Source organism: Notolabrus celidotus, chromosome 22, assembly GCF_009762535.1.
Source record: "Notolabrus celidotus isolate fNotCel1 chromosome 22, fNotCel1.pri, whole genome shotgun sequence".
NCBI lineage: Eukaryota > Metazoa > Chordata > Actinopteri > Labriformes > Labridae > Notolabrus > Notolabrus celidotus.
This window is the reverse complement of record NC_048293.1, coordinates 17,328,291-17,355,134: the sequence shown is the minus strand read 5'-3', so window position 1 is coordinate 17,355,134 and position 26,844 is coordinate 17,328,291. Positions and strand designations below refer to the sequence as shown.

The window sequence follows — 26,844 nt, the reverse complement described above, 5'->3', positions numbered from 1 at the left end:
ACAGGAGGGCCCAACGCAGCCTGCACCTCACTCTGCTATCTTACTGTTTTCCCTCCATAGTCCCAACCTGGCAGCTATTTCCCTTTAACAGACCCCAAACACCCTGCGTTTCAAAGGCAGCATCACCGATCCAAGCACTGAGAGGAGCCACACATTCTCAGTTGGAAATCACGCAGAACCCGCCGGAGCGATTCCCCACTTTTCTTTTCACTTCGAGTTAAGGATGGGGCCGTGCTGCGTTTTCCAGGCAGCAGTAGCAGGGGATACTTTCAGAGGAAAATCTCTGAGCGTTGTTAGCATTAGCAGGAGACGTTTCCCAGGTATTCAGAGTTCCAGGAGCGGGTGGAAAAATGTTGTTTGCTCTGAACTTCTTTGATCCAAGTGCACACAGCTGCAAAGACATGCACAGAGGAAAAGTAACGTTAAGTGCTCTGACTCTCACACTCATGGTGCTTTTTTTCCCTGAAGACTATCACAGTTATTCACGCTCATTGTTTTCTTGAAGAAGACAATAATACAGCATATCACTCCTCCCAGTGTGCACGCTCATGGAAACCCCCTGCAAACCGTCATACTATGTCATTCAGTTGTCTTCATCACCTGCACCCGTCTTTTCCCACTCTACCCCCCCCCCCAAGCGACATAATGGGCCAGTCCAAAGTGACCCATATTTACCCAATAATACTAGGCTTTGAAAAGACCCATATCGAGTTGCAGCTAATGCTCCAGTGGGGCCCGGAGAGTGAAAGATGTTACCGGCCGAAACGGCTTGGGTTTCAGGGCCCTGCGAAACACAAAAGGCAGTCCAGTCCTCAGAGAGAAAGGGAGAGAGAGGGGATGGGGTGGGAGTGGGAGGGTGAGTGCACACAGTGTGAAACAGTAGCGTCAGAGGGTCTCGTAGCGTCTGTCCGTTGTATCTTGTTTTCTGATTGGAGGATGTGTGAAGAGTCGGAGTGTTTTTGTAGGACAGTGTTCCTGACATTTTTAACGCATTTCATGTTGTTGCACATTTCAGACCTCTTAATGTTTCAGTGTTGTACAAGTACAGTCATGTGGAAAGAGTATATCTTTCAGCTTCACCTACATCCAAAACCTGCTCATGTGTATGTACATGCATGCAAGCTGGCCTTTACAGGAAGATGCGGATACGGCCGCTGAGTTAATGGAGCAGAACTGAACTAACCTCCGGCGTTTGGGGTGAGCAGAGGGCAGACAGGGTTGGTTTAAGAGAAGAGGGTTTGTGATGATGATACCCAAAGGTGATTTCACCTCATATCCTCCCTCCACTCACTCTCTCTCTCTCTCTCTCTCTCTCTCTCTCTCTCTCTCTCTCTCTCTCTCTCTCTCTCTCTCTCTCTCTCTCTTCTCCGTTCTTCCCACCCCACCCTCTTTCCCCTTGCCCCCCACCCTCTGCCTCTCCTTCATGTTCTCTGCTCTCTCCTCAGGGGCAGGCAGGTATAAAGTTACACAGAGCTCTCAGCTTTCTTGGAAGGAATGACCACATGAGTAGCTTGGGGATTAGATTAGCAGGAAGAGCAGACTTAGCCGGGCTGTAAATAGCCCACTTTTTTCACCATTAAAAAGGCCTCAGTACAATATAATCAATAGATAGCACTCATCTGATGCAGGAAGCCATATGAGAAGACCTCCCTCAAGTGCTCTGAAGGACAGGCTACAGCAGCTTGTGCCTAATGAAGTTATTATTAATCACTGGGCCTCCTGTTTTGAACTTGTGTGTTGCTTCTCTAGTGGCTGATGAGTGGTCTTTGTGTGCAAGTCTGATTGACATCATGTGCTGCTCTTCTTCGCACTTTCACTGTCTACACTCTGACAGGCCGAGGTGATGTGCAATGTTCCTAAATTTCTGCTTTCATGTCAGAAATGTTGGCAAAATATTTCAACTTGGGGCGCTGGTGGCCTAGCGGTCTAAGCGCCCCACATACAGAGGCTACAGTCCTCGTTGCAGGGGTCGCCGGTTCAATTCCCAGCTGGTCAACCATCCCCTGCATGTCTTCCCCCGCTCTCTACTCCCAAAATGTACTGTCTCTCTTCAGCTGTAAAAATCTAACTTTAAAAAAGAAATAAATATTTCAACTTGTAATTCAGACTCCAAACAAACCAGGTTGTAGAGTCATAAACACCAAATCCAAATAACATCTATTCAGCATGAAGTCTCACCAACACCTTTTTTCCTCCCTGTCCATCGCCCCCCTCTCTCTCTCTCTCTCTTTCTCTCTCTCTCTCAGTCTCTCTCTCTCTCTCTCAGTGTCTCTCTCTCTCTCTCAGTCTCTCTGAGCCTCCCCACAGGTGTTGGGTTACTCTGTAAAGCAGCTTGAATGGGCACAGAAATCACAGAGGGCCGTCTGTGCTCTTGATTTTCGTCTCACTTTGAAGTTTCCCCGGCTCACAGGAACAGGGGCCACGAAAGCCAGACTCGTGTGAGGGCTTTAGGACTCTATGAATCCTGCAGGGCGGGAGGGAGAAAGTATTGACGGGCAGGAGTACGTGTTGTCTCAGTAGTTTGAGGATTTTGCTGTCATTGCTTTGTAGCTGCCGATGCTGCGAGAAAGTGCTGCTGAACATGTGTGCGACCGATTTTTGACAGCACACAACAGTGAAGGAAGGATTAGACTGGGTGGGGGACACAGGTCAGCCCCCCCTTTATACACACGAGTGGTAAGTAGAGGGGAATCTTTCAGTGCGGGGACAAGATGTGGAGACTAAATTAACAGCTCGGCTGTTTTTCTGTCTGTGCTCGACTGTGAAAATAAACAGTGACTTTTGGCTTTGCTTAAGAACCTGAAAAGAGGCTTTGGCAGGCGACATCTGTAAGCACTTGAAAAATAAAAGACACCCATAATACTTTAATAGAGCCATGTTGGAGAGGCTTTTAGGCACAAGGTGTTCCAGTGTTAGTGTACGGGTACGTCTGTCTTCGTTGATCTCATCAAAGGGCCAAAGGGTTGCAGAGAGCCAGAGAAAATAACTCAGAGTGTGGATTTAATGAAGAAAAAACTTTCACTCAAGTTACACTCAGAGGAACTGCTCTTTAAAGCAGCGCCCGGGCTGCCACTCACCCACTTTATTTACAAAATAGCTCACTGCTGTTACTGACCAGGGCTCTCTCTGTGTGTTCTCAGGTATCTGAACCACGTGCGGGCTGCCATGCCTCAGGAAATAGCTGGAGGGTACTCCTCAGCTTTGGCTTGTCATCGAGCCATTCAGGACGCTTTCAGTGGGCTGTTCCCTCTGAAGGGATGAGCATGTCCACCACAACAGCCCACTGGTGACAAATGTGACTGAAAAGGACTTTTAAAAAACACTGCTGCCATGATGGAGCAGAGGAAAGCTGCTGCTGCTGCAACGCTCTGACTGTTTCTGGTCTGGGTTTGTATGACTTTTATTTTGTATTAACTTTATATTAAACAAAATCACAATGACAACAGTTGATGCGTCCATCATTCCATTAGTTTATTTAAAATTTAAACAATAAATGATCTGAAGAGGAACAGCTCTAACAGATTCTGATTTCTTGTGAAATTATGCAACATATTTGATAAAAAGGAACAATAGAACTTTGTGTTAAAAAAAAAAAACAAGCATTCACAACTCAAAAACTTCAAAAGTGAGAAGTGAGGTCATGTGGAATCTGTAGCTTCCTCACACTTCTGTCTCTTTGGTGCGGGTTCTTCGGACTCTGTGGACGGACAAAAGAAAGAAAATTGGCACTTCATCAAAACATGCAAACACACATCACGCTAAAGTTCACAACACCAACATTTTGAACTTTAATAAAGTAAAAGTAAAAATTAAATGATGAATGGTTGTTTCAAGACGGATACAAATAAAGGCAGAAATAATCACTAAGCCCAGACCAACATTTTACATAATGTGAAAACAGCAAAACAGCTATCAATTTCCTTCAAATAATGAAAGCCCAAAACAACATCTTCACTGAAAGTGTGGTGGTGTGTATCTGATGTTATTCAAAGTTTACATTTATTTTTTTTACTAGTTTATTTGACAGGGGCCATGCAAAACAAAAACTGTCAAGCCAGAGTTAGCTATAAGCTAATTTTCATCTGTGGTCCCTGGGCAGGAAGATGTTAACAAATGTACAATACAAACGAAAAAAACATACTAGCATTTAAAACAATACATCTGTACAAATGTCTGTATTCTCTTTCTGTCATGATAGCAGTAAGCAGTGTAGTCACTGTGATGGTTTACAGAGCAGAGAGACGCACACACAGCAGGCATGAAGAAGAGCAACTTCAACTGCAAACAAAATCCAACACCTTCCTCCACGTTTGTGAGGAGGTGTGGATGTGTGTATAAATTTCTTAACTGCTGTGAAACAACGGAAAATAACATCCCCTCTCTCTCTCTCTCTCTCTCTCTCTCTCTCTCTCTCTCTCTCTCTCCTCTCTCTCTCTCTCTCTCTCCTCTCTCTCTCTCCTCTCTCTCTCTCTCTCTCTCTCTCTCTCTCTCTCTCTCTCTCTCTCTCTCTCTCTCTCCTCTCTCTCTCTCTCTCTCGACAGCTTCTGGTTAAAACTATAACTTTTATGCTTTTCCAAACTATCAACACATAAATAATGGATACTGTATGTTTTTTAAAGCACATGGTATCGAAAAATTATGACAACCGTACATCACACACAACAATACTTACAAGTAGGACTGTAACAAAAGATTATTTTCAGTATCCATTAGTCTACCTGATTAACATTTCAAACCACATAGATCTTAAGATTACTTCTGTACAAGACCACAGGAAACAGAAGCTTCTTTCATTTAAGGGATGTAAAAAACAATATTTCACAATATTTTCTCGACGACTCGATGAGTTTTCAAAATAAGAATAATAATGATGAAACAATTTAGGGGAAAAAACTGATTAAATCAAGTTTGAAAGGATTTAGAAACTTAATTTACAATAGGATAAATCACTTTTTCTTTCTTCATATGCTCTGTTGTCTGTTTCCAAATAGCCCTCATCATACCACATAACTTCACACTGTTGTATTATAACATCCTCACCTGTGTGTTCATGGTCACGGCTGAAGAGGACCTCTTTAGGGAGTGTGAATGTCACACACAGCATATCTTTGTTGGGTGCTACATTGCGGACAAAATGCACAGAGCATTCCTTCTCCAGAGGGAACCCGAGGCTGCGGGACGCCCTCTTCACCACATCAGTCTCTGGGTCGTTGTCTTTGGAGAAACCATAGCAGTGCACTATGGGTAGTGTCTCCTCACAGCCAGGCTCCTGATTCAGCAGGCCTCTGAATGCATCCAAGAAGTCCAGAGCCAGCGCAGGCAGGTTCATCACCACATGGATACCAGCTTTCCGCTTCAGCAGCGCGGGCAGCTCCTGCTTCACGGCTCCCTGGATGAACGCTCGGCCGTCCTGGTTAAAGGTTTGGACTTTGCTCTCCACCTTGTTGAGTTTGCAGTTGTGCTGAAGCCACCGGTAAGACTCTGGGTTCAGATCGTTGGCCAACACGTGGGCACCGGAGCGAGCGGCTGGGATGGCGAAGGGGCCAACGCCGGCAAACACATCAAACACAGTGTCACCACGTTTGGTGAGCTGCACAACACGCTGGTGCTCTGTGCTCAGCCGGGGGTTCCAGTACACACGAGAAAAATCAAACTCGTACGCCACCCCGTTTTCTCTTACCTGCAGCATAGACACAAAAGGTTATACTCAGGCAATGATCTGAGGATGTTAAAGTGGAAATGAACAGAGTTTTAAAGTATGCAAAGATCATTAACATTACATGATTGCAACTTTTTATTTGAACCTACTTTGGCGACCATGTTTTCCTCTCCAGCTAGCACCTCCATCTTAAAGAAGCGGAAAGTTGTGTCAATCGTGTTTGTCTTGTTGACCACACAGGTCACACCAGGGTTTTTGTCCATGATGACTTGACCTACAGGGAAAGAACCCACAAAGTCAGCGATCAACATCACTTTGTAACTCTAAAATCTATACTTCCTCGAGCTGGATACATTAAAAAACTACACAAGATGAAAATAAAAGCATGTAATTAACCTGGGAAGACAAAGAGCTCTGTGTATTTTATTTTGCTAGTATCAACAAAGTGTTGTGAGTAAGGTGATAATGCAAATCATAATGAGACAGGAGGGTAATGATAACATATCAGCTTTTATTCCTTATGAGAACTGATTTCTCACATGGTAGCTATTAGCTTATTAAGGAGCCCTCGCGCTGCAATGAACTGATATATTATCTAAGTCAGAATATTTTGCATTAAATTAAAACTCATTCAACTTTATTTAACTTTGCATTAAATGTAACTCAATGTTTGGTTTTATGTGTGTTTGTTCTTGAAATATGTATTTAGAGAGCAATCTCATCAGGATTCAAAGTTAACAACAACTTGGAGGTAATTTTTGCAGCTTATAAGCCGACACAACTCTAAAAATACTACACGGGCCAGAGGTAGATTTAGTAGAAAAGTTGAATTCTTCTGGTGAGACGTACTTGTTCGACGTGTTCTTACAGTGGCTCAATCATTAAGCACATTTGGATAGATTTAATGTCACAATGTTTAAGTTATTGGCTTATAGTCGGTTTCTTCAGAGAATAAGGAAACTGTTACAGTTTGGATATTCTTGTGATTCTGTGAGTCTAAACTTGGGTGGATTTTCTCTTAAATATCCTTTCCATTACACTTTTGAAATGTTGCAAAAGTACCAAATGGTGGCCCTGTGAGGTGTTTTGGGGACTTATCAGCTGCTGTGATTTATCTGACAGATTGATGAAACTTAATCTGTTTGATTAATCAGAGTCATTCTCACACACACACAGAAAATAGAGATGGTAGAAACAGCCATTCACTCTATTTTATGATCCATTGTCATTTGTAATGATGTGATAAGTGATTATCAGTGTTCTCATTTTTTAAAAGCTTTTTAACATAAAGACTCAAATGTCTAAAAGGACAGATAAGGGATTCAAAGAGAAGCCATAAACAAATGTATGAAGAAGCAAAACAGATATACTTTGTCCTAACATCCAGCACTGTCCCTGTTGCATTATGTGCATCTCACCTATGAGGTTTTTGTAGGGGAGCTGGTGGTCCCTCAGGTTCATGTGTGCGATGTGTCCCACCCTGCTGAACGCAGAGGTCACATCTTGACCCTGTGGGAGAACCGCCTCCAGTACCTCTTCACTCTTCAGGTTGTCATATGTGAGCCTCATCTCATAGTGCTGCAGCTCCTCAGAGACACTGAAGGACCTCAGAGCCTCAGCTTCAGCCTCACTGAAGGAGCCTGATGACGTCATTCTGTGGGGGTCCAACAGGACCAAACGAAAGTCACTACTCTCCTCTTTGTCTTGGACCACCCTGGGCACCCCAGGGCGCTGGATGGTTGCCTTTTTTAGGCTCTTTACCACTTTGTTTAAGACCCCAGTCGGCACCCGTAGAGCTGGGACAGTGACGGTCTGTGAGAAAGCCTCCTTGTCCAGGGAGGTCATACCCCGGACCTCTGGAGGAGGCCGGTACAGTTTATGATCCATTGTGGGCTTCAAAACAAAGGCAGAACCCACTGGCGGTGATGCAACAGAAAAGAGGCTCCTGTAAAAAGCACCAGCTCTTTGGTTTCTTTGAGTTTGCACGGAGGTAAAGACCTTCAGAAGGAGCCTGGAACGATATAAAGGCTGTTATATTGAGCCTGAGCAGTTAATACGTGTATTATTACTTAAACGCTATTAAGTTTGAAGTGACGAAGGTTAAATTAACAGTAAATATGCTATAAATATCAAAATAATTGACATTCAGAGCTCACCTCAACATCCTCCGCTCTCAGGCATGCTTCAATTGTGTCATCAATGGTCGACTGAGATGCCGAGCTGTGATTGGTCAAGAGAGCGGAGAGTCGTCTTCTGATTGGACGATAATTTTTCTGACGCTTCAAAAGCGCCGGAAGAGACCGGCACGTGACGTGGGTGATCAACAACAACAGTCAGCTGGTGCCGGGGTGACAAGGGAGAGTTTGAAAGTGATTCAAGGGAAGATGGAATCATAACTTTTCAGCTTTACGTCGACACGTTATCGGGAGAGTTTGGCGGAGGAGCAGCTTTTCGTTTAGAGAGTGTTCTGAGTTTTCCTGAGTAGAAAATGAGCATCAATACAGACACAAACACAAGCTTACATGATGAATGCACCGCCGGGGACACAGAACGAAGCGAAACGACACCTTTATTAGGAAATGTAAGTATTGAAACATCATCCTGATCTCTTCGGCTGTGAAGCAGCAAAGCTTCAGTTTAATTATGTGAACTTCGCATCACGTGCGCGCTCTGAGACGTTCAAGTTCCTCTCTGCCTTAGTCAGCAATTAAAGGAAAAGTCAAGATTAAAACAGGAATAATACGAAGTCATGCTTTAACAATGATTTGAGGATACATACATGTTTATTTATGTCGTCAACAAAATGAATAAATGACACTTGACATTTTATACTTTAAAGTAAAGACTTCACACACACAGCTTAGTCAATTTAAAGTTGGTTATGTAACACGTTTGATCTAAAATGGAATTTTTTGAGCCCTTCAATCAAATTAATTTCCCTTTGTTTTGCTGAAAAGTATTTTATTTGAAAAGTTCTAGAGTGAAAAACCCTCAGAGCCAGCAACAAATGCAAACTAATATTTGTAAACCATCAGTGTTAGACAAAGTAAACAACTTCAAGTCAAAGTATAGATACTCCAGGTCAAATATTACTCCAATAACAGTGACTTTCTCAGTCAGATTATTACTTGAGTTAAAGTACCGGAGTACTTGCTTTTAAAAATACTTCAGTATTCAAAGTACTTCTTAAAAAATCTCAAAACGTTGTTTTCACAAAGCATAAATGCAGTCAAGACTATATAGGAGTACATTCTGTAACATTATGTTTATTTAGAAACCATTACTTGAAATCTCTAAAAACTATACCATGGAATAAAAACAGCAAATAAGTTATTCCAAGCACAGAAAACTTCGTTTGAAATGTTCATCTGGAATTAAACAAATGTTACATAGCTCAACACACTTTCTCAGGTTGGACAGTGAATTTCTGTATGTTTGGGCAGAGTTGGAAACAAGGAGAACATTTCAAACGATACGTATCATTCTTCAATTCAAAAACCTCTAACACGGGCTGAAGATATGACCATGGGTGCTCAGGTGGAGAATTATAGCCATCATTACACCTCTAAATGAACTGCCTGATCTGAGTGAAATTTGCTCTGTGTTTGCTCCACAAATTCATCAGCTGACTTAGTAAAGTAGTGAGTAACTAAAGCACTGATAGAAATGAAGTGGAGTAAAAAGTACAATAATTGTCTTCTAAATGAACTGGAGTAAAAGTAATAAGTACCCCCAAAAAATAATACTCAAGTAAAGTACAGATACTCAAAAAATGTACAGTACAGTACTCAAGTATTCCATTTTGAGGTGGATTTTCTCTCAGATATTATTTATTCACATCTGAAAGGTTGCAGAAGCAAAAAACTAACTGTGCCTTCATTGAGTGTTAGAGCAAAGTTTATCAGTAGTTATGATCAACCTGACAGGCTTAAGTGGATGAAGTAACTCCAAGTCTTGATCAGTTTGATTAATCAGAGTCGTTCTCACTCAATCAGAGGAAGTGGAGCCAGAAGAAACAGCCCATTTCCTTAAATTAACAAACCTTTGTCATACTTAGTGACTTAATGAAACCACTCAGTATAAAAACAAATGTCTCATGATTACAGATAGTTGAAAATGTTATCTAAATGACACTTTCTTTAATCTAAAACCATCAAAGACACAAAATGTGTCAACTATTAGTACTTGTTCTGCTTCACTCAGCATTGAGCTGCGGTGGTGCATGCTGGGATATGCCCAAACCCTCCTGTTTCCCCTAACAAAATATACAAATAAATGTGGGAATGCTTTCATATGACAACATGACTACTTTCTTTAACCCTATTGTTGTAGCACAGATTTATTTTCACAATGTTATCCTTCTATTAATTTAATAAGCTGCATTACGTCTGGTGTCATGGTTTACATCCGGTCCCCTCAGTACTGTAACTCAGGCTGATTCAGATTCAGCAGCTCACAGGTCAAGCCAAGCTTGTTGTGACACTGACACTAGAGTTGCCGCTTGTTCTCTCCAGGATATCCCCTATTACAGAGGTCAAGCAGTTCGGGCAGCACCCCTTATCCTGAGCTCAGGCAGCTGTCCCACAGCCAGCAACTCAAATCCCACTCCAACCATTCCCATTCCCTGATCCTGCATGCCACTGCAGTGTTGTTTCATGACATCCATCATCAGGGCCTGCCAGTTGTTCCGTGTTCTGTCATGAAAGATTCTCTTAAGGCTCTTACAAAAATAACCAGATTTCTCCTCTCTCCTTTATCTTCACATTTAGTCTACTTGTATCCTTATGTAAATGTTTCCTCTATCCTCTGTGTGCAGGGATCATCAGCACAGACTAGAACCAAAGGAGCCTCCTTCGCCTCCTCTGTGTTTAATCTGATGAATGCCATCATGGGCAGCGGCATACTGGGTCTAGCTTACGCTATGGCAAGCACTGGAATAGTTGGTTTTTGGTAAGAGTGATCTTTTCACACAGTTCAGCACACTGCTGTTCAAATATGTCAGTGCTTCAAAAAAATCAGATGCAATACAACCACACATAAACTAATTCATTCTCTGTTTCCTCCCTGTGAAGTATCCTGTTGGTAGCAGTATCCAGCCTGGCAGCATACTCTATCCATCTCCTCCTGAAGTTATGTGACCAAACAGGTGAGGGGTTAACAATGGATACAGTCTAACTTTGGATAAGCACATCCCCATGCTTTCATCCAGGGGTTTAACCCCCCCCCCCCCCCCCCCCCCCCTCTTTATATACTTTTTTTTTTTTTACCACATCCTGGTCTGTGTCATCAAGATCATGCTCTCTCTTTCTCTTTGTTTTCTGTCTCTATATACTCCCTATTTGGGATCTAATCTGTGGGTATTTAGATCATGTTTAAGGTTCAGAAGAGCAAGACAAGAATAGATGATGGTCGGTTGTGTTCTTATTAATTAGTCGCCAAAACTGAAAGATTTTTTTTACGAGGGAGAGCACTCTAATCCGGATTTGATCATCTTTGAAAAGGAACATTACTAATTTTACACATTAGGTGTGTTCAGGTATTTGAGATTAACCAGCCGTCGGTTTAAATAGCCTGATGTGGCTGCAGATAGAACAGTTGTGAGTTTAATAACTGGCCTCTAGTGATGTCACTTCGAATGACAAAGAATCTGGGGATGTAGTTATGAAGAAGTTAATTAATCTAACTATCTGCTACACACTCAACAGCGTTTTTAATCTTAACATGGTTAAATTTCAGACCGAACTCTGGGCAGTTATGTTGCATTGTGGGTAATGTAGGCAGGTACCATGTTTTGATCAGGGATGTTTTAGAACGTTAAATTTCCAAGTCATTTAAATTCTGACAAACCAACTAGTCCAAAGGGAAGAAAGCACTAAAACAGTTAAATTGAGCATAATTTTATTTTTAATATACATTTTTATTATTTTATCATTCACAGAACAAAGGCTCCCTGTGTGTACAAAGCAGAATTTCAGACAAAGATATGTGCTGTCACCCCCTCCCCAAAACACAGAGAGAAGAAGAATATATAAATAAATTCATGTATCAAAAATAATAGTAATAATGCTAGCATAACTCTGTTAAATATAGGATCACAGAGTCTGTGGGTCAACAGTGTCAATTTAACTTGCTATGTGTTATACAGCTGCATATCCACATGTCTTTGCTGGTTACACATTGGTCTGGCCTAGTGGTTGTAAACCAGATTAACTAGACAAAGCCTGCATCCAACTTTATCTCCATTTTAAAGACCAGAATACCGACAGGCCGCACCGCACTATAAGACGCCATCGGTCATCTGTGTTTATTTACATCTGGGTAGTAGAGCATTATAGCATTCAGGTAGTTGCCACTAACCAGAGCTGCAGCCCTAGCTTGTGGTGGGTGGCTGTGCTACAGCTTAGATACAACATGTGACTGGCAATTTGGAGTCACGATAGCAAAATATGAATAAGGTTTTTAAATGACTAGTTATTCAGGTGCCAAACAGATGTTTAATTCTTTTAGTTGATTAAACATTTTGACAAACGGAGGAACCTCATGCTCCATTGCACTGATGTTGATTCTTTTTGTATTTGAGGCTGTCCATAGTGCACTTAAATCAGTGAAAATTGAGTTACTATATTATATTTCTGATTGACTTTCATAGGCATAAATTCATATGAAGAACTTGGAGGGAGAGCCTTGCAAAAACCAGGAAAGGTAAGTGTTGTCTTTTGGATTAGTGTCAAAGGAATTCACTCACTTACAATCTCAGTATCAGCAGCAGACATATTCACACTAACCACCCTTTCAAACTTCTTTGTAGGTTCTGGTTGCAATCACTATTCTCATCCAAAACATTGGTGGTAAGTCAGCTCCCATTTGACTGCACAGTTTCATACATTATGTCTGACATGTTGGACATAAAGTGATTTTGTGGTTTTTATAGAGGCAGAGTGATGAAGAGTGTGAGGTCAGACTGTGGCTGGTTTACTGTAGAGGTAGATAGCTCCTCCTACTGGTGATCAGAGGCCTTTTTTGCTTTGCTCGTCCTTCCTGTGAGGCTAATATCCAGATTTCCAGATAGCCTTTGACCCTGTAGCCGCTGTCCTCTCGGCCCCCTCCCCTGGGCCTGAAACCTGACTTCTCATCTAATTGATCACTGATGGTAAACCCACCCAGCATTGAGTAACCTAATGGGGACACACACACACACACACACACACACACACACACACACACACACACACACACACACACACACACCTCTCTCTCACTGTCCCTACAGCCACACACCGCTCCTCTCAGACAGTGCAGAGCTGAGGTGATAGCTCCTCTGCAGTCATTAGCGGCACGTCTGAGTGGATTACTGCCGTGCCCTCTGGTATGTTTGTGGTTTTCCCAGCATGGGGCAGAACGTGTGAGAGTGTGAGAGCCGGCACTCCAGAATGCATCTGTCTACAACCCCGGGCCCCCTTTTATAAGAGCGCAATTAGCCTCTCTCTGGGTAAACATTCATTTGCTCTGCCAAAGCCTGATGGGCCAATTGACCTTAATTACTGACCAGCCCAGAGCTCTCAGCCCGCCTCTCTGCTCGCTCTTAATGAAATGAAAGTGGCTCTGTCTTATGTTGAACACACTTTACCGCTGCTAGCTGACCACACACAGAAAGTTTACGTCAGTTTTCCAATAAGTTTTTACATTCATACTTTATTAGAATTCTTTCCTTCCCACTTTTGCCAATAACAATCCTTTTTCTTCACTCAAGGGCCTTTTCTTGTTTAGGAACGTAAGTATAATCCAGGGATTCTCGTGAAACGTGTTGTGCTAACCAGCTGCATGAAACTAAAGCATTGCATCTCAGTGTTGTGTGATCCCCGTCAGTGTGGTTAAAATTATTTTCCTTTTAAGTTGATTGATAAACTTTTGCAGCCTTAACTCCAAAGCTATCCCCACCTCAGAATAACGTCTTATTGACAGATTTAAGTGCTCATAAATGGTATTCACAGAGTGAGCATGTCCTTGTGTCTGTGTGGGCTGAGTGGGTTATTGGAGGAATTTTCTTTCATAAACAAAGACAGGATCTGAGGGATTATGGTCTAGGCTTATTTAACGGCGAGTGCAAGACCTGCCCCTGAGGCTATAAGGTCCTGGCTAACTCTAGCCAGCTCTGCCCTGCTTCCCAAAACTTAAATCCCTTAACACACTCTCCCTTTATGACTGACCACACACTGCATCTGCATCCCCATTCAACCAGAAACATCCTCCCCGCCTGGTTCAAGCCCCGGCTCTCGTTTCAAACTTTACTCCTGATGTTATTGAAGCTGGTACGACCCTCAGGAAGTGACCCTGATCCCCTCTCTGATTGGCTGTCCATGGAAGGATGTCGGAGCCCGTCGGAGGCTGATAATATCCTGTTTCCTCGAGAGGTGGAGCAGGGGGAGAAATACCTGGATTAGCGTCAGAGATCATTATTGTTAGCATTCCTCCCCCCCTCTGCTTTACCTTCATTTCTGCTGCTTCTCCGGGCTTGCAGCAGTTTGAAGATCTGCATAACGTCTCCTCCTCCACTTGGAGGGCTTTTCTGGTGATCCCTTTTAGCTTCCCGCCCCACCCATCTGTATTAACTCAGAGCTGCCGTACTCCATCCACCCTGCCTTCCATTTCCTTTTGCTGGAAAACACACAAACCTCACACAGCTATTCAGACATGCTTGTAGCAGTGTGCTGTGCTGTATGTGTTGTGTTTAGTATTGTGGTGTGATTCTTTGCTCACTAAAATTAAAAAATCTGACTTTTTCTCACTTTTTTTTTCTCCTTTCTTTCCTCAGCCATGTCATCCTATCTGTTCATCTTGAAGTCGGAGCTCCCTGCAGCCATCAACAGCTTCTTGAGCTCACACGGCACAGGGTGGGTATATTCATCAATTTGAGCTCACTTCTTTGCAAAATCTGTCACAGCTGCAGGCTAAAACCAAACCATTCTTTTAGATTAGCTGCATTAGCAGATAACGTTGAGTCTTTCCTGTTCCCATGAAGTCGTAGATCTTACTTTTGACTTCAAACTCGTCAAATTTGACACTGCAAAGAAAGAGAAACTAGAAAAAGGAGAAAGCTATGAACAACGCATGGAAGAAGATTGCTCACCAAACCACAGTGCACTACCTCTATTTAGTGTGTGAATGATCAGAGGGAGCTCTGTGTTGTATAGCCCAAAGCATGCCCAGAGGAAATGTATTTATGACAGAGAGCCATTCATCACGCATCATCAGCAGCCGCTCTTTCATTGGCCCACGAGGACGAGCCTGCAGGCCGAGGCCAAGAAAGTAACTCCTATCGCTTTATTATTGGCCACACTGGTTTAAGCTAAGATATGTAGCTGCTCTCAGCCCGATCCGTCAACATCTGAATCTTCCACACACAGCTGCTTTGTATTAGCGCTCTCCTTTCACCCCCAAATCTCTCGCACATGTTCCCTCGGAATCAGACTGATACAAGGGGATATCAGTTTTGCCATTCTAATTACAGCTCGCTGCTGCGGGAAACAAAACATCTCTGTTAATGAGCGGCTTTGGGATGTTAAAAGACACTCACTTGACCTAATCAAAGCCGAAATAAACGAGTTGTTTTATATTAAAACCCATCTTTTTTTCTGGCTCATTTATCACAACACAGCAGTACAAAAACAAAGTTATGCTTGATCGTTTTTGTCTGTGCCCTTTAAGTTCCTCTCGTCATGTTCAGTTCTATAACAAGGCTCAGTACAAGCACAGCTGTAGATTTGGTTCATGCGCAGCGTTGGCGAGATTTATGCTGATCTTCAACACTATGTGAAGATTGACTCATTGGCAGTCAAACTCCAACCTTAACGCAGAGCGATCCTGCATCTTGTTATGGCGTGAAATGTTCCACATTTCATGGGTCGTGTAGGTATCCTGCTTCTTTACTGTAAGCCTCGAGCTGGATCCAAGCAGGGCTGGAGATTTTTTTTACATCCCTGGGTCTGCTTATCACTCTGTAAAAGTAGAGTAGAGGTTTAGCTAAGCTGCGGTAGAGCACTTCGGCTAAACTTAGGTTGTGGTAGAGGTGATTGGACAAGAGGGAGTCGGGGTCGGAATAGAGGTCTCGTCGACATCCAGTTACAGGGCAGAAAAACGAGTGTAGACGCAGACAAATCCATCTGCGCCTCTGCTAACGCCACAGCTGTGAAACTGCCAAACCGGGGTCAGTGGGTGTTGATGTGGTCAGAGCAGGTGCTGCCGACTGTGGGAGCCCCATAAAGAGCGCTGGAGCCAGTCCCTCATGACCCCCATGCTGCAGTCCAGCGCCAGGCAGCACCCTTCCCAACCCCAACCCCGACCCCAGCAGAGCCAGCATGCCTTCCACATGTGTCACCTCCAAACGCCACCCCTCCTCCCTCTTCGCCTCCTTTTTCCTCCTCCTTTAGCTCCCCAATCCTGAATAAACCACCAAGGCTATCCCTCGGCAAAGGAAAATATTATTCCCCCCTTTCAGAAAAAAAACAGCAAGTGAAATGTGGTCTCAAATGACAGAGCGACACGACGTTTGCATGTGAATTACATAATTGTTATGGTTTGCAAGAGCTAAAGCCCTTAATTCATACCACATGATGAATCTGTCGCTCTATATTTGAGCACGAAATGGAGACAAATTTTCCAGAGCAGGTTTGTTTTAAGGCTCAGGACATTAATCTGTGCTATCCATGACATCCACTGCAGGACCTGGAGGATGATGATGATGGGAAATGTGGCTTGATTCAGCGTCGGCCTTCTTAATAATTCATGTGTGCTTGTTTTGCAGAGATGCCTGGTATCAAGATGGCAGGCTGCTTCTGATCATTGTCACTCTTTGTATCGTTCTGCCTTTGTCGATGTCACCTAAAATAGGTCAGTAAGAAGATAAGGTGTCTGTCTTTTTTTCTGTGCAACTGCTTTAAATTATTGTTTCACAGCAGATCTGTCTCTTACTCCTACAGGCTTCTTGGGCTACACCAGTAGTATTGCCTTCTTCTTCATGCTCTACTTTGCAGTCGTGGTGAGTTCTTAAACATACCTCCTTTTCAACTGATTTGGTTTTCCCCATCTGTCTGTTGTTGACGAGCTGTTTTTTCTCCTCTCCAGGTTGTGGTTAAGAAATGGTCCATCCCCTGCCCGCTGCCTCACAACATAACCACACCTCCAGACACCTTCCAGGTAACAACAACATCTCAATTTCCACACAAACACACACACACGCCAAGGAACCCTAAGTCTGCGGTCTGTAGTGTGGACCAGACGGTCACGGCCACAGGATTATGAGAGGAAACCCAGGAGACCAGAGTTTACCGACTGTGTCGACTGGTTGATGAGGACCAGAGAGGTTTGCATGGTGAACGGTGCCAGTCCTCCTGAGGGGGAAGGAAGTTCATGTGACCTCACATCAGACTGGAAATAACCTCTGGCCTTTTGGAATTATACAGATCGTACCATAGTTTCAGAGCTGGCCTGGTTTACCTAGATGCTTGTTTTCCTTTTGAGCTCCAAAGCCACCTCTGGAGTCCAGCTTTTTGCTCCATGTTGGCCTCAGCAGCACTACAGAAGCCTTCTCTTTTACTAATAACACTTTCTCTCTTCTCCCCTCGTTTTGCAGACCTCAAATTCCTCTAGCTCTGAATGCACACCAAAGCTGTTTGTCATCTCCAGCAAGGTATGTGGATAAAAACGAGCCTTTTTCTCATGCTGAGCCTCTGAGGTGGCAAGTGAGAAGCTGTTGAAAGTAGGTCTGCTGCAGTTGTTGGACTCTTGTGTAAGGAAATCCAGTGCACTGTGCAGCTGCTGCTCACCACGTGTGTTACATGTAAAGACCATATGTGCATGTAGCATGAAGACATCGTTTTATTCAAACTCAGCTCGACAATGTTTTACAAAAAGACCCTCAGTGTTAAAAACATCTCGACATCTGCTCCTAACAAAAACATCAGAGCTCACCTTGACCCACCTTGCTGCTCACTCCTGTGTAACACTGTAAGCGGATCATCTGTGAAGGACAGCTGTGATCTAACTGATGTGTGTTTCAGAGTGCCTACGCCATCCCCACCATGGCTTTCTCATTCCTGTGCCACACAGCCATCCTGCCAATCTACTGCGAACTGGACAGGTCAGCACATCTCACATTCACCATTTACTTCATCTGACACTCCGTGTTGGCACAGATATAAGACCACCAGGATTTTTAAGGGTCATTTTTAGATAGAGACTTTTTGAAAACCAGATTTTGTCGTTATAGATTAAAATTATTTTAATTGAAAATAATCATAAAACAAACTGATGGTGTTTTTTCATTTGTAAAGCTTTCCAATGAAATAGGCATACCTGTCTTCCATTTTCCAGTAACATACCTATGCACGCGTTTCAAGTCAGTCTTTCACTCTGCAAAACTTTAATATTTCATGGCTGCTTGATAGTTGTCTAATATCTCTGCTGCATTGATAACTAATATCTTGAAATCGGCATCATCACTCTGGCTCAGTTGTTGATTAACTTTGTTCCGGATGATCACCGTGTCTCTGTCCTTCTACACTCAAGTGGTGAGTGACAGCTGGCCTCAGTCATTAGGGGTATACTCACTTCACAGATAAGTGACGCCTTCCACTGTTGTGAATGATCATTGGCATTTGATTACTAAACCCCAAATAAAATACAATCCCAAAAAAAACATCTTAAATTCATGTTTTCAGACCCTCTAAGAAGAGGATGCAGAATGTAACAAATGTCAGCATCAGCCTCAGCCTCCTGTTCTACCTCATCTCTGCAGTGTTCGGCTACCTCACCTTCTACGGTAAGCCTGCAGCTAAACATGGTGCTGTAACCCTGTGATCTTTAACAACGCAGTATGTGTTATACAGTTTCTGTGTTGTCTTCGAAACCTGTCATTTTTGTTAAGTTACTAAAGTAATCTTTATTTCACTGACATGTTGATTAATAAAGATGCCTAACCGCTTAACCTGACCGAGTCTCATCTATGTCTCCTCATCACAGCTCATGTGGACTCTGAACTGTTACTCAGCTACGACACGTATCTGCGTCATGACATCATGGTAATGACAGTCCGACTGGCCATCCTGCTCTCAGTGCTGCTGACTGTGCCACTTATTCACTTCCCTGTAAGTGCACTGATGTCATTTTAATTCTGTCAACACCCCAACAAAAAACAGTATCCCAGTCTCTTGAATGTTTGAAGTTGTTTGACTGGTTTGAAACATGAAATAAGGTTTATTATAGGTTATTTTTGAATCAGTGTCTTTTATAACTGCTTATTTCCTAACCTTAACTCTTTGGGTATTGTTGCTTACACTGAGCTTTGTTTGTCTGTGTGTGCTGCAGGCACGTAAAGCTGTGATTTTGCTCCTGCGTGGAGATCAACCCTTCTCCTGGCTGACCCACATCATCGTAACCTCCATGATCTTGGCCGTGGTGCTATTGATGGCCATCTTTGTGCCGGATATCAGACATGTGTTTGGGGTAGTGGGTAGGTGATGTTTTTGAAATTTGGAAAAGAAAATAAGTTTCTGTTCAGCTTGACTTTACTGTGTTTTTATTTACGGACTCAGTAAGTTGCTTGTTTGGTAATGTGTTTTCAACTTCAGCAGACATTAAGAGAAGTATTTCTGCTGAAATGTCGGGATTCACAATTATTGATCCTGATGGTTAGCATTACAGTCTCTCCTCATACATAATTAATGTTGTAGTGCTGCTCAAACAGTTTATGAAGCTGCAATAATCACACATAAAATCAATTGTCTGCAATTCAGTCAACTTTCCTGTTTCTTCCTCAGGATCAACCACATCCAGCTGCCTGCTGTTCGTCTTCCCCGGCATCTTCTACCTCAAGATCAGCGGCCAACCCCTTAAAACCTTTGACTCTATCGGGGTAACCACAAGCTGTCCTGATATTTATTTCAAGTGACAAAATAATGGTTTCATTGTGATAATATTAACATGGTTGTTTATGCTTTTTATGTTTTCAGGCTCTATTCCTGGTGGTCTTTGGTCTAATTATGGGAATCATCAGCCTCTCTGTCATCGTTATCACATTGGCACAGAGCTCCTGACATCTCCCAAACCCCGACCACTTTCCCTGATCCAGAGCAAGAGCAAAGAAAAGGGAAAAGCGTGCCAAAGAAACTCAATACTGGATAAAGAAAGGAAACAGACAGATTGTAATCAGCATCTCCTCAGGCAGATTATTTAAGGGAAATTTGTTCTCGAAACTAAAAGGTTTTTTTTGCTTTCCTATGTTTTTTTGTAACTCACTAATGGACCAAAATTTGCACAAATGAGCCGACGGGGAAACAAGGACTTTTCACTGATGTTTACTCACATGTATTTGGGACTTTGCACACTTATTGTTTTGAGTTTTTTTGTCTTTCTTTTTTCTGCCTGGAAAGAAAGAGTTGAGGTTTACTGTAACAGAACAATGCAAGACCGCTTTAAGCAAGATGTCCATTTCCTTTCCTTTATTCTGTTTTTAAATCACGTTCTGTTTTTACTTTCCGACAGACCTTTTACTGTCATGTGTGGACGATCATGCACTTTATGTAAACAAATCTGCAATCTGACCAGGTCTGAATCCTACATTTGTCAGGTTTACACTTTCTCAAATCAAGTTTGTGAAATCTTCACACTTTGCAGATTCTGTAACAGATTGGACTTTTAGATTAAGGAGCCAAGTGTTTTTTTTTATTTTAATTTTAAACTTGTTTTTATTATCCAAACCATGCAGTGATTTTCGTCACCACTTACAGTCTGAACCTTGGCTATTAGTGTTACTGCTGCTACTTGTATTCTTGAGCTTTAATGAATGTGACAACACGGACCAGTCAGGTCACAGATTTTAAAAACTGATCATGCTTTGTTTGGACCACTTAATTACAATGTACCTCATGTGGTTGTGTTATGAGAACTGTACGGTGCTCATGACCTCCGGTAGTAATAAAAGGGATATTCTTTATATACAGACATGTCGGTTTGCTCATTTAACAACTATCGTGTTTTATCAGTGGAGAACGTCACATTCATGGCTGTGTGTTTGATTGGCAGGCACAGTGAGACCTGCTCTCAGTGTTGTGCTGTGGGTTCAGTCTGGGCCTAATGAAAGCCACATGCTCGGTACGTTTCTAATCATGATGCTGTTTAGATTGTCTTCATGCAGCTCTGGAACCTACAGCCACCCGCTGCTGCTTTTAATCTCAGGAATTAGACTGGCCGACCTCCTTGTCCCTGCAGAAAGCAGCGGCTGCTCGCCCTTCACACTCCATTGAGCAATGGTTTCCTGTGCAGGAAATATTGCCACCACCTTCCACTTTGAAGGACACCTATGAATAAACCCACCTCTATTACACTCATGATGAGAATATATTTGATTGGAGGAGGGGGAAGTACTCAGATTGGTGCATAAAAGTAGCAATGCAACAATGCAAAAAAATCTTCATTTCCAGTCTTGCAGTCAGACGTATAATATATTGTCTGCAAAATGAACAAATATTCAAAGTAAAACAAACACAAGTCTGCAGGAGGTGAGAAATGTGTTACTGTTTTTAGTTCAGTGGTTTTCAACACAGTGGTTGGTTCTCCCTTCAATAGGACCAAATTAAAAAATCTGAAGGATTCAAGATGACTGACGGGGTAGAAAAATATCTGCAATACTTTCATGAATAATTGAGTTAAGCATTGGCTATTTTTCTCTAAATCATGACAACTCACAAACCAAAAAGTTGAAAAAACCCCACTACTTTTACAATTTAAAAACATACACTGCCTTTAAGCTAAACAAACACACTTTCAACTTTAATATTGACCTCTAAGGGGTTAATAGTAGCTTACTCTTTTTAGCTCTTCAACTGGCAACCATCAACTGTGGGTCACCAAATCTGTTAAAACATCAACCCTCTTAAGAATTAAAACAACTTTTGCCTCACACTTTCCATTAAGAAAAAAAATCTGACCAAACCCATTGGCAACACAAGATTACCACCTAGTGTCAGACTGCACTCATAGCAGCCCATGTCCTCCTCTTTTCATTGGCATTCCTCTCTTGGTTTATGAAAGCCTAACTAGAGATAACCAGATGCCTCAGGTTTATCGTGGGTAGGGGGCAAGCATGTGAACAGAGAAACAGAGTTGTTTTTGTGGAAGTCTAACCGAAGCATGTGTCCCCTTTTGAGGCTGGAGTGTTTTTGTTTGGTTAAACTCACTCACACCCTGGGCCCATGTCCAGCAGTATGACAACACCATCTCCTGGGGTAAGAGGATGGAATGAGGCGGGGGAACGATGGTGGGCTGAAATTAATCCCCTGCTGGCAGCCACTGCTCTTGTATTGTTTTAAGAGGTGTTGGCTGTGTTTTGTGAAAATCATTTTCTGTTGTTGGAGGACAGGATTTTTGAGTAACAGCTGGGCTTGATCCAAACGCTACTTTGACCCCTGACACAGTTTGTCATTTTATTAAATCAGAGATGAGGCCAGTGATTGCCGACCAGAGGTTGATCTTGGGGGTAGATCTGTATCTGAAGTTTCATGGGTAAAACTGATTCAGCTAAAGTTTATTGTTCACCGGTTTTTAGTTAAGATTTGGCATGAGTATTATCATTATCAATGTAAATTGGTGTATTGATAATCTTTAACAAATTTACAATACCCTAAAATTGTCATCAACCTGAGGCAGTAGTCCCCATGTAAAAGTTGAGTGTTGTTGCCAGTAAGCAAGCCAACAGAAGTTACAGTTCACTGACTTGGTAAAACTAATTTATACAGTTAAGATGAATAATAACGTTAATGCTTACTTTAACTAATATAATAGCAGATTTAGCCTACTCTATCCGTATACACCATGCCCAGCTCAAAGCAAAACTAGAGCGGATTCATAGCCTAGCAGTGTGTTTCAGCTTGGTAGAAACACATCAAGGCCTACTGTCAGAAAGAGAGGGAGACACAGACAAGCATTTTGCAAGGTAATGCAAAACATATTTTGTGATAATGATAATGTATTGTAAGGTAACACAGAAATATAGTGAGGTAAAGAGGTTTGGAGAGATTCAAAGTAATTTGAGGTTACATAAGGTCACTCAAAGGTAGCCTAATATGGAGGTACCGGAGGTATGGCGGGGTAACAAAATAGAAATTGGAGGTTATGCTAAAATATTGTGAGGTAATCAAAAATTACGCCTCTCTGGCACTTTGTACCCAATTTATACTGAAGAGGGTCAGGGCCTATGAAAAACATTCTCATAGAGTTAGGCCCTGAAAAGAATAAAAAACTAAACCTTCTTTTTATCATTATTTTGACTTTAAAGTTAGGATTTAAAAGATGTCAGAATTTTTTTTTTACTGGCCTTATGTCAAGAAAACTTGTCTCAGTAGCTCTAATCTTCTTTTGTTTATTTAACAGAAAATCAAGTCTGACAAAAAATGATTGGGAGCCATTACTTTACATCACATTATGCACCCTATTGTTCTAACTCTTGATTTGGACATTGAAACCCTCTACAAATCAGTATGTTATTGACAGAAATCAAGTGCAGTACTTCCTCTTCCTGTTTGTGTTTCAACATAATCAGATTCACTTGCCTTTACAGGTAGAGGCACAGCTGAGAACATGCACATCTGCTTTCTGTTTACCCGCATAATCCCATTCAACAGGCATTCCTGCCTGAAAGGTGCTTCAAGGGTCTTTTCACATAAGCCTTTTAATGCTGGCTGGCATGATGAGTGGTTTTTCACTTTAGTCACGGTGGCGAACTGCAACTCAGCAAACGCCATCAATACGTAAATGTCATCACTGATAGAGTGCCCTCCATTTGATTTTTTTCTGTCCTTCCTTTTCTTTCCTTTTCTTCCCTCTTCTACTCCATGCTGCTTTTCTGCTTTTAATCAATTTCCACACTCTATCAGTATACATGCTCTTTGTGTCACAGTAAGAGAATTCCTGGCTTTGAAGGCTCTTTTCTAGACTAGGGATACCTTACAATGTACTCTTTTTTTCCCCTATTGTTCATTCTTATTGTGAAATTGAATTGATGAAAGGCCAACGAAATATAAAAGACAATACCAGTTTAAAACAAAGCGATGGACCATGCATTATCTCTTACAACATCACTACAACAGGCTGCATATCTTGAGATATCTTGATGTATGAAGTCACAATCTTGAAATTGTCATCTGCCTCTTCTTTTTACCAGATGTGTCTCTGGTGCTCCATGCTGCTTCTGTGTAAACATGTGATGCCCTTCGCTATACTTCCACTGGATTTTTGAGCACCACTGGCTGCACAAAGCTGACTTTCAACCACAACTACCGATCCTTACTATAGTGTCCTGAAAAGTATTCAAGGTAAGAATTTCCTGTCACCCAAATCACCCGTCAGTCAAGAGTCAGGGCCAGCACAAGAGCAGCAGGATGACATGAAATAGATTTGAGCCCAAGATTGCTGTCACCATTGCCACCAAGACAACAATCCTTAGATAGAGATTTTTATTTGTCCGAGCAGAAATCAAGGAAAATAAACAGGGAGGATTGCGCCTTGTTTTTGGAAGAACAGCAGTGCTTGGTTATTTTGGCAGATGATGAGCTGGGGGCTGAGGAGGGGGCTTCATGGAGCATCAGTGGTCAGCAGCACAGTATGAGGTACAGGCTGTATTTTTGGGCTGGGGTGCAGGGGTGAGCTTGTCTCTCTGCGATCCCATCAGCCCCGGGCTGAGCTCTTAATGCGGCCCTGACGCCTTGCTGGCGCAGGGGCCATGCTGCCTCACATCTGGAGCCAATTACCCTAGAGGGGTCTGTGACAGAGCCCCCCACCACTCTCTACTTCACTCTGCTCTGCTGTCCAACTCAGCTACAACCACTCTCACAGTCACATTCCTGCAATTTTCACAACAACAGCTCTATTTTTGCCAGTCCCTCTTTCCTTTCTCTTCTCCCCTGTCTTAAGAAAACACATCCTCTTCATTGATTAGTGTTGTTCTTTTATTTTTCAACCAATCAGTGGAAGGGTATCAGATTTAAGACTCGCTACAGTACCTAGAGTGCTTGTTGTTGCAGTCATCCAGTCTTTCTTATTTCTTTTACAAAGGTTGTAGTAATGGAAAAAAAAGGCCAACAAGGAGAGATGTTTTAGAAACAGAAAAAACTGTTTATTGTGACACAAACTCATAAACTTTTGACCCCATTTTTGTTGCATTTTTTTTTTGAGCAGTGCCATCATAAGTCATGTTTTCTCGTGCTACAGCGCAGGCAGTAAACACCACTTGTGAATAAAGCACATTTACAACCAAATCAGCTTTTACAGGTGTGATTTATGGAGCAACCCTGCTTCCACTTCAGGCAGCCACAGGGATGTAAGTGTGTGTATTTGGTGTGTGTGTTTTAGTGGGTTTTTGTGCAGCCCTACCTGAGGAGAGGTTGGGGTCTGGTGACTGTAGGACGAAGGTTAGTTCTTTTGAGGCGTGGTGTGAGTGTATACTAGCCCCGCAGGATTACTCTCACCAGGGTCAGTAGAGTTGGGACTGGGCTTCTCTAGATCTAGGCCATACACTCTTTATTCCCCGCTGCCCTGTTTGGCAGCGATGTTATGGTTCATTAGCCGCAGCTATAGGTTGTATACCTGGGCAGGGAGCCAGAGGATTGAGCTGTCCTGGGTTACACGGACATAAATTGAATGTGGAGGCTCTACAGGTGGCTGAAATGAAGTCGTATACAGAGCAACAGCCTGCTCTGAAATATAGGAGGATTATGATAGCCATGCCTTGAGCTTGTGTGCAGTAAAAGTTTGGCAACTTGAGGAGATACATCAGAAGTTTAGTTATGGTTTCCTGCATGTGTGATGTTTAAAGTATGCATGCCTTTATGTGTATACATGTACACATGTGGCCCAGAACTCTGTATTTTGAGTAAGGTGCTAGGTGATGTGAAGTTGCAGACTTTTAACATGGGTGCAAAATTCTGAATATGGCCATGACAACCTCGAACAACCTGGAATAAAGAGGAAGGGATGCATACCATTTCATGGAAAGAAGGAGGAATAAGGGGGGGGGGGGACCATCATCTGCTTTAAAACTACAGGTCAGCCTCTGGGGTTTCTAAGTTGCCTCACTGTGATAGCGAGACAAGAAATGAAGGAGAAGAGGACGGAGGTAAGGAGAGAAATAATGAATTTAGAAGTCTTACTCTGCCCTCTGCTGGACAAATTAAATATTTTAATGAAATGTATTCTTACTCAATTTCTGACTTATGGGCAAATGAAAACAGTTTAATACCTTGACTCTGAGGTGCTGGGTGTTTAAATTTGTATGTATTGGGGATCCAGGTAAGCTGCAGCACACAGAGCAAAATGTCTCACCTTAACCCACCATGTCAGACTGAAACTTCATGCCTTTGCTGTTGATAGCTTTAAGTGTATCTGCACCCACTGAAGCAATTCAATCAGCTATCTTCCTGCTGCATCGTTACAAGCTTCTCCACTCAGTCAGGTCGTCATGTCTGAGACGTTCTTTACAAGACAGTCTGTATCCCAGGGATGTGTTAAGATGTGTGAGTCAAGCTCTTTATTTCTAACAGCTGGAGCAGAGAGATGTGGAGCGCTGACATTTAGCAGAGTGGGGTGAGAGGTCAAGTCTAACACCAATAAAGTGGAGACTTTGATCATGGCTTTTATAGATGGAGCAGGCACAGCACCATCAGGGAGGGAGGGAGAGAGAGAGAGAGAGAGAGAGAGAGAGAGAGAGAGAGAGAGAGAGAGAGAGAGAGAGAGAGAGGAGAGAGAGAGAGAGAGAGAAACATGGCAGTTAGAGAAAAAGGTTAGCATGGGTAGAAAAGAAAGAGAATTTCATTAATTATTATGACTTTTATCCTCTTTATTTAGCAACTGCATTCATATTTCAATGAAAGATTTTTCAAATGGATCTCTAAATCCTTTCTTCGAGATGTCTGTAAAATATGAAATATGAACAATTTTCCCTGAGTGGTTATTTTTTAAAGACACAACAATCTAAACCTCAAGAATATTAAATTTACAATGATAGAAAAATACAAAACAACAAATCCTGTTCTTCATTTGTCCTTCTTAAAAAATGATCTAAACACCAGCTGACTGCGGATGATCTGAATAATTAATTTGGCCAATCATGTACAAATCAAATCTAATCAACCCAAATC

General features: G+C 42.4%; 3 protein-coding genes across 3 annotated transcripts in view; 2 read left to right on the top strand and 1 right to left on the bottom strand.

Moving 5' to 3' along the window:
- mnat1 (MNAT1 component of CDK activating kinase) overlaps positions 1–3,443 on the top strand; it is a 31,603-nt gene extending 28,160 nt beyond the window's left edge. The window contains exon 8 of the mRNA XM_034675782.1: positions 3,141–3,443. Coding sequence (XP_034531673.1) covers positions 3,141–3,261 — 121 coding nt within the window. The 3' untranslated portion in view covers positions 3,262–3,443. The remainder of the gene's footprint in view (positions 1–3,140) is intronic.
- Positions 3,444–3,450: 7 nt separating this feature from the next.
- On the bottom strand, positions 3,451–7,912 carry trmt5 (tRNA methyltransferase 5). Its single transcript, XM_034675778.1, has 5 exons — positions 7,816–7,912; positions 7,078–7,670; positions 5,809–5,933; positions 5,041–5,680; positions 3,451–3,697 (listed from the first exon to the last, which is right to left on the bottom strand). The coding sequence occupies exons 1-5, from the start codon at positions 7,821–7,823 to the stop codon at positions 3,639–3,641; spliced, it is 1,425 nt and encodes a 474-aa protein (XP_034531669.1). The 5' UTR covers positions 7,824–7,912; the 3' UTR covers positions 3,451–3,638.
- Positions 7,913–7,955: 43 nt separating this feature from the next.
- On the top strand, positions 7,956–20,654 carry slc38a6 (solute carrier family 38 member 6). The gene is made up of 16 exons (XM_034675779.1): positions 7,956–8,240; positions 10,476–10,609; positions 10,732–10,805; positions 12,309–12,361; positions 12,468–12,507; positions 14,472–14,550; positions 16,461–16,546; positions 16,636–16,694; positions 16,781–16,852; positions 17,289–17,345; positions 17,716–17,795; positions 18,376–18,476; positions 18,677–18,801; positions 19,022–19,166; positions 19,474–19,568; positions 19,666–20,654. Exons 1-16 carry the CDS (start codon positions 8,148–8,150, stop codon positions 19,747–19,749), a joined length of 1,377 nt encoding a protein of 458 aa, XP_034531670.1. The 5' UTR covers positions 7,956–8,147; the 3' UTR covers positions 19,750–20,654.
- Positions 20,655–26,844: the final 6,190 nt, after the last annotated feature.

Bases quoted from the DNA above. Each gene is read 5' to 3' on its own strand.
- trmt5 (XM_034675778.1), bottom strand. The intron at 5,934-7,077 runs GTGAGATGCACA...CTTTCCCTGTAG, and splicing joins CCCCTACAAAAACCTCATAG to GTCAAGTCATCATGGACAAA. The intron at 5,681-5,808 runs GTAGGTTCAAAT...TCTATGCTGCAG, and splicing joins AGGAAAACATGGTCGCCAAA to GTAAGAGAAAACGGGGTGGC.
- slc38a6 (XM_034675779.1), top strand. From the start codon at position 8,148: ATGAGCATCAATACAGACACAAACACAAGCTTACATGATGAATGCACC. The intron at 12,362-12,467 runs GTAAGTGTTGTC...ACTTCTTTGTAG, and splicing joins CCTTGCAAAAACCAGGAAAG to GTTCTGGTTGCAATCACTAT. The intron at 17,346-17,715 runs GTATGTGGATAA...TGTGTGTTTCAG, and splicing joins TGTTTGTCATCTCCAGCAAG to AGTGCCTACGCCATCCCCAC.